The sequence below is a fragment of the Salvia hispanica genome, chromosome 4, assembly GCF_023119035.1.
Source record: "Salvia hispanica cultivar TCC Black 2014 chromosome 4, UniMelb_Shisp_WGS_1.0, whole genome shotgun sequence".
NCBI lineage: Eukaryota > Viridiplantae > Streptophyta > Magnoliopsida > Lamiales > Lamiaceae > Salvia > Salvia hispanica.
Window position 1 is genome coordinate 9972354 of NC_062968.1, and position 10915 is coordinate 9983268.

Genomic DNA, 10915 nt, shown 5'->3' on the forward strand with positions numbered 1-10915 from the left:
CTCCTCTCTCCAACTGAAACTTCTATTCTCTCAGATCCCTGCTATTTTTATTTTTTTAATTGGATCATCACACTCTCTCTCTCTCTCTAGCAGTCCCACTCCGTACTGCATTTTTGAAGAGAGGTATGCTGTTTCTCACTTCAGTCGTATTACTTCTGAGATCCTGTTTTTTTTCTTTAGTTACTGCTATTGCTGCTCTGTGATTATGCGTTTAATCACCTTAAGTTCTGTGTTATTTAGTGTTTACTGACTTCAGATATAATGTTGATATGCTTTTAGGAATTGTTATAATCCCGTTACTGCTATATTGCTGCTCTGTGATTATGAGTTTAATCACCTTATTTCTATGTAATTTAGTGTTAATGACTTTAGCTATAATGGTGATATGCTTTTAGGAATTGTTATAATCCCCAATCTAACTGCATTCTGTATGTATGCATTTGTATGTGAGAGATTATTTTTTGAATTTATAATTTGAGGCCGCTGATTTGATGCTTCCTTTAATTGGTTCATTTGTTTTAATCAAATGCATTATATTTGTAACTACCGTCAATACGCGCTTAAATTAAACTAATTTGTCATGGACTTTTGTCGTCTTACTCGTAATTACATTTGTAACTACCGTCAATTTTTAATGAATTTCTGTTTGTGATCGAGATTTTGGACTACCTTTATGTCACTGCCTGACAATATTTTCTTAGCATCTGATTCTGTGGTGGAAATTTGGTAATCCAGTTAATATTTTCTCACACCTACTGAAAGGGCTATGACCATGAAGATTGGAATCTGTCTATGAATATATCCACACTATGTTGGGACATATTTGGAGCTGTGTATGTAGCAGTGAAGGTGGCTCTCATGTACGTTGAGTCGTAGAATTTTAAGATATCATTGCTGTTGAGTATCTGCTTAGAGGGATATGATGGAAACTGAATCTTGCCCTTCACGGGTTTTATCACCATTCCGTGAGGAGAGTGGGGATGAGGAGCTCTCTGTTCTTCCGAGGCATACAAAGGTTATTGTGACTGGTAATAATAGAACTAAGAGTGTTTTGGTGGGGCTGCAAGGCGTTGTCAAGAAGGCGGTTGGCCTCGGTGGATGGCATTGGCTGGTATACTTTCCCATCTTGCAGTTTATGTGATCTTAATGTAGTATACTGTCTTTCTTTAACATCAATTGAAATTGAGAGGCTGGATCTGAGTTTTGTTGTGATGTTCATTTTCAATGTAGTTTAAGTATTATATATGATAGATAGTTATAGACATTTTCCTTGTATAGTTAATTCTATTGAGTTCCTCATTTCCCAAAGTTCAGTTTTTAGCTTACTTCCTTTTTATGTAAAACTGAACCAGGTTTTGAAGAATGGGGTTGAGGTGAAGCTCCAAAGGAATGCTCTGAGTGTGCTGGAACCTCCAACTGGAAATGAAGAAGACGATGATTATGATTTTGACGATTCTAGCAGTGGTTCTGATATTGGTGAGAAAGACCATCTTCCCTTCTCTAAGCTATTATTTACATCTGGTTACAGTTATTTGTTCTGTTTTCCCTGATAGCCTATCTTATCCAAAAAACTCTGCGATTCCTTCTCGTCCAGCTTCTGGCTTTCAATTCAGCAAGATAAACAAACCACAAGCTCGGTATAGTAGACCATGGTCTCCAATGAAGTCTGTCAACCGCAATAGTTGCAGAGAAGTTCAGTTCAAATGCCATACAGCCCAACTGGTAAAGAAAAATTGCCACTGGGAAATTACTACTGTGTTAAAAATTTATTTTGATATTTATATGAGTCTGATACGTACATGCTTCTTGATTTGAGTAGAGAGTGAATTTATCGAAGCTTGGAACTGGATCCCTGTGGAGATACTGGCGGAGCTTCCATCTCGTGAGAATCTCAATAATCTCTCAAAGTGTTGCATATTTGTGATCTTGCTTTGGTTTTTCCTGACCGTGGCTCTGCAGGCACATGTTAGTCGTAACCCTACCAAGGAGCAGCTGGTCAGTGCTATCCAGCAGCATTTTTCTTCACAGGTATGTATGCATATTCACACACACACACAATCAAGAAGAGAGTATCATCACAGTCACAAAGTTGAAGAAAATGAAGTAATGTAACATGTTGCGTTTGTGAATATAACACAGCATGTGGATGAGGTACAAGTGATTGTGGATTTTATCCGCACAGCCAAGCGATTACAACCGGTTGGCATAAATTGAGTGAGATATATGCCTCTTTACCTGTAATATATATGTGTATGTAGTAACTACTCTAGCTTTCACCTTTAATTAACTGCTAATTTCAGAGATCAGGTATGTATGTGAGTTTTAACTTATTCCTAGTCTCACAACCCTAACCTTGTATCTTCACATTAATATTATCCTCCACAATTTTCTAATATTTGAAGTTAACCCAACATTTTGATCTAGGTTTAAATTTCTAAAATGCTATATGCCTGAAGTCAAAGAGATATTTTTTGGTTGAGTAATTATATCTTATTGTCTCATTATTGCATGACAAGCAAAGGATATAATATTATAGATTATGCGTTATTCGTGTGGACAGGCTGTCATTTGGTGCTTGATGTTTTGGTGGGATTGGGACAGGGTTTAAATGCCAACCAACTAGAATCGATATGTGGTTTTGCCGTATTTGTAGAAATATTGAGTTCCTAATTGTATTCATAATTTGGAGGTTTTGGACATAAAATTACAGCAAAATCTGAAGTGGGTCCCTTACGACAATTTTGTGGTACGACGTAAGGCGACTACTTTAATATGGCCGGATTTGAAAATCTTTTTTGGGCCCATTCTTTGTTTTTAAAAGTCCTTTGGAAGGTTTCAATTATTCTTATTTGAATAGTGCTCCATGTTTTTAAAAAGATTACTTTATTTTTAGTACCACAATGGTTACTTAATTTTTATTTTCAACACACTAGTTTTATTCCCTCTATGTGCTTTTTCATTTGCGTTGTATATGATTTTTTAAGATGTAGCTATATCCGAAAATGACTTGTGAGTTTAACATCATAAATTGAAATAGGAATTAGTATTACACCCGTGCCATGCACAGTCCATTTGATTTGGCTTCAAACCGCAGTTTTCCAAAAAATTTGTGTATAGTTCTTGCTTTTTATAGTTACACTTTTTTTTATGTGATTATTATATTGCTAATATTTGTTGTTTGTGTTCTTATCAAATAAAGAAAGTTGACACTATGGATCTATAAAAATAAATAAATAAAAATATCTTGTCATAAAAAATCGTTTCCAATATTATATGTGTATACAATTTGTTATTTTAAAAGAAAATATCCCTATAAATTTATAAATCTAGCTCTAAAACCGTTCTATACATTACATATATAAAATTTTATTTTCAAAAGGAAAATATCCCTATAATTTAGCTCTCGAAACCACCATCAACATTACATAAGTAGGCCTTCTCATCTTTTTATTAATCTTTGTTGTTGAAAACCGTTGCTCTCTTTGTAGTTCATCTGCCGGGTATATTCTACAAACACACACAAAAATAATACACACCCTTAAGAATAATTTCATTTCGGTAGAGAATTTGTATAGTTGAGAAGCTCACTCTTCGCCTTCGAAAGACCTCTCATTAGATACGACCCTTCCTCTTGCAAGAACTCGAGCAACTGGAACATCAAACGCCTATCCATGAAAAATAAAGTCGTGAGTGAGTGAATTTTTAGATACCAACTACCAATATTTATAGTTCCTACAAAATGGAGAGTTTCTATCCATATAAACCTATGTGAAACATGGTGAGTGAGTGAATTTCACTGCTTCAAATGGTCAAATTTATAGAAATTTAGTGTTCTTTGGCATTCTTCTCGGTTGGAATATGACTCTTTGACTACAATATCATTTCTATAAATTAAATGAATAGTAAATATTTTGTGGACTAAATTTTCAACCTTTCGGATTAGGGTTTTAATGAAAAATAGTTTTGGAGCCGTTACATCACCGAATGCACACACCGGACTCTAATGACTGATTTGGTATTGCTAGGTGTCAGATCATCATGATGGGATCGTGGAAAATGCATTCCAATGAGATTACATTGGATTTGTCTCCATGTTTAATTAATTCATAAATATGCACGCACCATACTTTAATGATTGATAAAATAGTGCTATGTTGTAGATCGTTAAGGAAGGTGAATTCCTTATTTTTACAAAAAAAAATGTGATGCAATGACGAAAGAATGAAGAAGTGAATTATAATCTTAAAAATATTACATATTTATAGACATAAAATATTGAGAAATCATCATAAACGTAAACGTTGCCGTTACAAATAACAATCAATTATGTTTCCTATGAATTATTGGGATTATTATAATATAAATATGCATATGCATATGCATATGGGTCGTATTACATAGTTGCAATCATTATTTTAATACTTTTACAAATGTTTACAATTTTTTTTAATTAGTGTAACGGCCGTCAATATTCCACTCCTATTTAATTTCTTTTTAATGTCAATTGTCGAATAAACCATTATTATATACTTAATATATTCTAAAATATGGAGTAGTATAAAATAAAACTTTCACATCCAATAAACTTATGACTTTTGTGTATTTAATTTGTAATGATGGCAATTCTTTAAATCTACGTTACTCCTACTATGAATTATAACCTTGTATTTTAGTGATAGAGTCTACACCATATTAACATTCATGATTGTAACTGAAATGATAATCATGAACTTGTAACTGCAATGATAATCATGAACAAAAATATAAAACGCCTGAATTAGAAACGGTTATAAAATTTTGTGACCAAATATATAGATTTATTGAAAATTTTGGCCAAAATTTATATTTATTTAAATTTATACCTAAAACTTACAAATATTCAAAAGTAAGGTCAAAACTCGCCTTTTATATATGTACTAGTATTAATCCACGTGCGATGCACGATTTAACTTATTTCTATATTTGTATATTTAATATCGTCAATTAACAATATAAGTATGAGAGTACATCAGGTCTAGGCACTTGTGAAAAATACCTTTGACAAACCTTTACATTTCTATACTATTAAAACACAAACAATTTTTTCTAACAAATAGTTAATCCACGACTTACAATATTCAAAATATCAAAATTATTACAAAAAAAAATACATTTTGACACAAATATAATTGATTAATAATAATCACTATTGCTAACTTATTTGTTTTCAATTTCAATTGGGAACGCTTTAATGCACTCAAGTCGTATAGTATAAAACAGAAAATTATTGGATTTCACTACATAAGCTAAAATGACATGTAATGAAAATGATATTATGGACTTCTTTAACACTTATACCATAAAAATAATATCACCACATATCAATTCAATGCACTAAAAATGGAACATAAAATGGTAGAAATTTATTGCATTATAATAATGTTAAACGTATATAATTAGACATTTATTCACACTAATTCTAGATGATGAAGAAATGATACAAAGTGGAATGATGAATTTGATGAATTTCTTTTGGATATGAGTTTTAAAAAAATTAATATTCATTGAGTTAAGTGGAAAGAATTAAGTATAAAAGGGGAAAAAAGTAAAAGAGATAAACAGAAAATAAAGTAAAAAAGAGAAAATAAAGTAAGAGAGTGGGAATAAAGTAAAAAAAAGATTAAAGTTCAATTTTGGTCCCCTACATTTATTCTAAAATTCTTTTTGGTCATGTACATTAAGTTTGTGACATTTTGGTCCAAAACATTTTGTTTTGGTCCAAAAAAGCCATTTTCAGTTAAAATAAATGATCAATGTGTTTGACCAACTTAATAACTTAATTATAATCTAATTAACCTAATTAAATTAATTAATTTAATATTAAATTTTATAAAATATTTTTTTATTCAAATAAAAATTGATTAAATTAAAAGGAAATTTATTTTGCTCATTTTTCCTATTATAGATAATAAAATATGCAAACTAATTAGCTTTCCACAAATCGTCACAAAGTTTTAGTGGTTTTTAAATTAAGTGGATAGCAAGTATAACACAGATTATCAAGTATAACACATTATATATGAATCAAACTCATATTGAAAATAGGCAAAACAAAAAAAGAAAGATAGGAAAAAGATGAATTTGTACAAACAGATGTGGCTAGAGCATTGTCGATGATAAGGATGAGAAATTCATTATAAGTTGTTTGTGGCAAAAAAATGGTAGGGTTGTCAAGCGAGGGGGAGCAAGTGAGGTGTTCACGCGGCGACGCGCGGACGAGCGTGGGCTCGTGCACGCCGCCGGCGAGACCACCGGTCCCGGAGTGCTTCAGAAATTGCCGCCGATCAGTGGCAGTATGCGTAGCGATCGACCGACGACATGAATACGAGCATGGGCTCGTCCACGCCGCTAGTAGGACCGCAGTCCAGATGATGCTCCGGCACAGCGGCGATCGACGGTGGTGGAAGACGGCGGAGCTCACTACTCGTCCGAGAGCAGCGGCGGTTCTTCCATCACAAAACCCTATCCCAAACGGAACCCTAACCCTAGTCGAACTCCTAGGATGCGCGACGCTGAACCGAGAGCTGCGCTGGTTCTAGCGAGGTCGGCGACGATGGAGTGAGGTCGGCCGAAGCAGCATAGCTGTGGCTGCGCCGCTGGACGACAACGTTGGAGGGAGCAAACGGCGTTTCATGCCTGAGAGGAAAAAGGAAGCAACAGCGTTTCTCGCTGACTGCCGGTGATAGCTGGATGGTGTTTTTGTCTTTCCGGCGAGCTGATCGCCGGTGATGTTCGTCGTCGTCGATCGTGCGAAAAGATCTTATTATTTAATTTAATCATATATATATCTATCCTTAAAAGGATTCTAGATATATATAATAATTAGGAAACCATTAAATTATTCTTGTCCATATCATCTAGGAATAAAATAATTATATTTATTACCATAGATATAGTCAATAATCAATATTCCTAAAATCTAGGGAAATCTTCCCAAAATATTTTATTTCCATTAAATAATAATATTTTAATGATTTATTTTAATTTCTAGAATTAAATAAAAATAATAATATTTCTAAATATTTAAGCGATAATTACAAACTATGTTTTGTATATGGTCTCCATCGATTGGTCCACAAGTTATGAAGCCATTTTCTAAATATTATCGCCACCCATTGTCACGACCGCATTTTCTAAGGTTAGAAAACATGGTTGTTCGCGACTAGGGGAAGATTTTAAGAAGCGGGGAAGAAAGAGGGGAAACAATCAACGAGCTCGCAACATGAATCAAAACGTTGAATTTCAACCTTTCCAAATCAGAGTGTCAATTTATAGTGGTTCGATGGTTGAAAGAAACAATATTCAATGATATCCACAAATAAATGAAACAACGTTCAGCGGAAGCATTCGAGACACGAATAATATTATGTATGAAGACATAATATATTTGGAACTATTATTTGCTTTTTTTTCACTTTCATGCTCCGCGCTCGTCACAACTCAACCTGCACATAGGGAAAACATATGCAGGGCTGAGTACTTCATGCACACAGTGAACTTATGCCGAAAATATTTTCATAAATTAAAGTCATGTCATGCCATCTTTAAGTGTACTCGAATTATACTTTTAAATCTGCCGAGAAACACTAAATTGTTTTCAACTTTAGAAAAATGGTGATTGGCCGATCTACTATCATCATCATCAACTGTCACATACCATATCCGAACCATCATGTGAAACGAGAATGTAGCCACAAACTCGATCACTGTACCGGCCGACCTGAAAGACGGCTCACGATCCATATCTGCGTACACTAGCCTGAGTAAGGGCTCACCCCCTAGTCAAACCCGAATTCGTAAACTATCAAGGTCTAGAGGGAATCAAACCCTGTACAATCAGATTGGCAGCTCCTCAAAAACCAAAATATGGCAAGACATAACATATTTGCAAAGAGATACATCATTCATAATTTAGCAAAGTATTTCAAAATATTTAAAAAAAAGCCCACCTCAACAGCTTAGTATTTTCCTTTAATCAAATGTCTCTATCCGACCTTAACTTGCGTGCGAACAACCTTTTCGAAAAACAAATAAACTACACACCAATATAGTAAAGATAAATATATTGGAATGCATGATCTTGTGAGATGTTCAATCTTACCCATCGATCTTTCTTAGTAAATTTAGAAATTTTCCGTGACTTTAGAATGTCTTATTCTTCATCTTCCTCTAAATTTTCGCGGCTTCCTCTCCATTGGCCCAACACTTGAACATTATTCCCATTAGTCCAAAATAAATACTACTACAACCAAATCTCCTCTCACCCCAACTCATTTTTCTCAAATTCTGAATAACTGATGCACTATTTTTTAGCACTATTAATACATGCAAGTATACAAAATAGAAATAGTATAACCAAAAGGTCAGTACCGGATATCGAACACGGGGAAGACGAACACAAAGTGTCTATCCTCTATTAGAACTCAATTACTATTTGGAAAATCGAAAGATGTTGTTTTGAAACAGAAAACAATGAAAAGCAAATAACAACTGATTGCAAATAAATCACGGAGATAAAATATAGAGATAAGGGGAATTCCAGGGATGTGCATTCACAGTTATGGTTATACAAATTCCAAACTACAATACCCTAGCACAGTTATTACTTTAATAGAACGAGTCACCTAGCTTATGCTAATGCGATACAAAAGTTGATTACAATATTAGGGTTGTCAATCCTAACACGTAACTCCAAAAAGCTCCTAAGACCATTGAAAAGTCCCCACTCTCAATTAACATTGCCGTTTTAAGTGAAGCTAACTGTAGCGTCTACTAAGTGGACCTAACTCACTAGAGCTCTCTCACAGTTATGAAGCAAGTTGTATTAAATCATACATAATTGTGTCACTCAATCATGTAGCATCAAGATTACTTAGGGAAGAAACAAAGTAAAAACAAAACGGATATGAAATAGAAAACTGGAATTGTATAACCAAAGTCGTTACTAACACATCCCTAGAATCCTATATGTTTAGTTACACATAATGGAATAAGCTAAACACATAGATTGAATGGAAGACAATTTGAACATAAAACTAAAGCAAATAAAACACGTAGGTTGAATCCTTGTCGTTCTTGATGTTCTTGAAATCCTTCTTCAACTCCTTACACAATGACGTACTCTAACTTTTAATCTCTGGGAATTTATGTTGCAAAAAAAAGCTCTAGAATTAGGGTTGGAGGAAAAGTCTTGGAGACTCCCCTTTTGGGGGCTATGGAAGGGTTGAATTCTATGAATTAGGTTATGGGGTATATATAGGTTTGAGAAAGATTTAAATTTGGTATAAAGTCTCCTCAAAGCAATAGGAAAGATGGAATTTTCGTTCCCCATAGTAGAAGGATAAAATTTGGCTTCATAAGGTAATATCTTATTTCCTTCTTCAAATTTCCGCCTAAACTGCATTTGACAGTTTTGTGCGACTTTAGTAGAACGGCCATAATTTTCTCCACAAAACTCCGACTGACGTGATCTTGGTACCAACTTAAAGCTCTTTTCAAGACAAAGAGAATGGTGTGTAGAACGCCTTGATCGGACCTCAGGATCACCAGAAAATTGAGTTTGAATATAGCTGTCGCGCGCCGCGTTTCTGTGGCGGGCCGCCGCACCTTGGCCGGCGGTCGCCGAACATTGATCAGAAGCTTCTGACTCCTTGTGGCGGTCGCCACGAACTTTCCGGCTGTCGCCGGGTGTGTCTTTGTCACCGCTGAGTGCCGGCGGTCGCCGGACGCTACTTGAAGCTCCAGATTTCCTACTTCGTGTTTTTAACTCCCTTTTTAGGCTCAACTATGCACATTTCTCACGAAACACGTTAAAATACCAAAATGGATAAAATATGCAAATAATGGACATGTAATGCAACTTTGATATTAAAAACGGACCAAATAATGACCTTAAAACAGTGCAAAATCCGAGCTTTCAATAACAATGTCTCTTTCTCAAATCAAAATCAGGGGATCCAAATCCTAAACTCATTCCTTTCCCTTTCAATCCCATCGCCGGCATCACTGCCAGATCCGTCGCCTCCGTTTCCTCCACTAGCACCGGTGGTCTCCGCTGTTCGCCTGGGCTCGTCGCTGCTATTCGCAACCGATGCCGGTGCCACTGCTCCCTCAGCTGACATTCCCCTCCTCACCTTCGGTGGTTGTCGCCGGCAAAACACAGCAGCACCACCGCCAATACGGTGATGCAGCAGGATCTGTTGCTGTTCGAGACTCGGCGTGCAGGTGCAGCCGTGGTCGCTGCTGCCAGCACAGAGCTGGTGCTGCCTTCTCCTTCTTGGCTTCCAGCCATCCACCGCCATTGCTGTTGCTGCTGTTCGGGAGTCCCGTTACAACCTCTGCTCTCTTCTCCGCTGATTCAGCGCCATCGGCTCCACGAGCAGCCGCAGCTCCTTCCGTCTGGCCGTCGCTTGGAGTCACTCACCGTGGGGATTGTTTGGGATTAAACATGTGATCAAATTTAGTAAACTTTTGGTAGAAATCAAAGGACTTGTATATTAATGGTATTTAATGTGTTAAAAAAAAAATGAATTCCAAGAGGTGCAACTCTCGTAACTGCTGAGTTGGGGAAGTAAGAAACGATAGATGTGCTTGTGCATGCTTTGGGAGAAACTCAAACTTGAGCCTAAGACGATCTCCAAGGGTATACTAAAACCTAAAATGAGATAGGTATTTAGTTCCAATAGTACTTAAAAATCAATCATATTTTTGGTTTTTTAGAAAAAAATACCTATTTTTAGGTTTACACTAAACCAATACCTAAAAGTTTTTCAAATTTTATAAGTAAAAAAGGCATAATATAGAGAATATTCTTTTAAGTTTGAGTTTAGTGTAAATGATTGGAGTAAAATCAATATTTAGTGTAAGATTTACTCTA

General features: G+C 35.4%; 1 protein-coding gene across 2 annotated transcripts; it reads left to right on the forward strand.

Moving 5' to 3' along the window:
• The first annotated feature begins 919 nt into the window (after nucleotides 1-919).
• On the forward strand, nucleotides 920-2411 carry LOC125218773. 2 transcript variants are annotated; one of them, XM_048120531.1, is made up of 6 exons: nucleotides 920-1111; nucleotides 1353-1476; nucleotides 1595-1722; nucleotides 1820-1882; nucleotides 1960-2028; nucleotides 2140-2411. In XM_048120531.1, exons 1-6 carry the CDS (start codon nucleotides 920-922, stop codon nucleotides 2212-2214), a joined length of 651 nt encoding a protein of 216 aa, XP_047976488.1. In that variant the 3' UTR covers nucleotides 2215-2411. The 2 variants fall into 2 exon arrangements, with proteins under 2 accessions (XP_047976488.1, XP_047976487.1); XM_048120530.1 differs by having other exon boundaries at nucleotides 1960-2411.
• The last annotated feature ends 8504 nt before the right edge of the window (nucleotides 2412-10915 follow it).

Coding starts and splice junctions, on each gene's coding strand:
- LOC125218773 (XM_048120530.1), top strand. CDS start 920: ATGATGGAAACTGAATCTTGCCCTTCACGGGTTTTATCACCATTCCGT. Junction 1,723..1,819: donor AATGCCATACAGCCCAACTG/GTAAAGAAAAAT, acceptor TGATTTGAGTAG/AGAGTGAATTTATCGAAGCT. Junction 1,883..1,959: donor ACTGGCGGAGCTTCCATCTC/GTGAGAATCTCA, acceptor GTGGCTCTGCAG/GCACATGTTAGTCGTAACCC.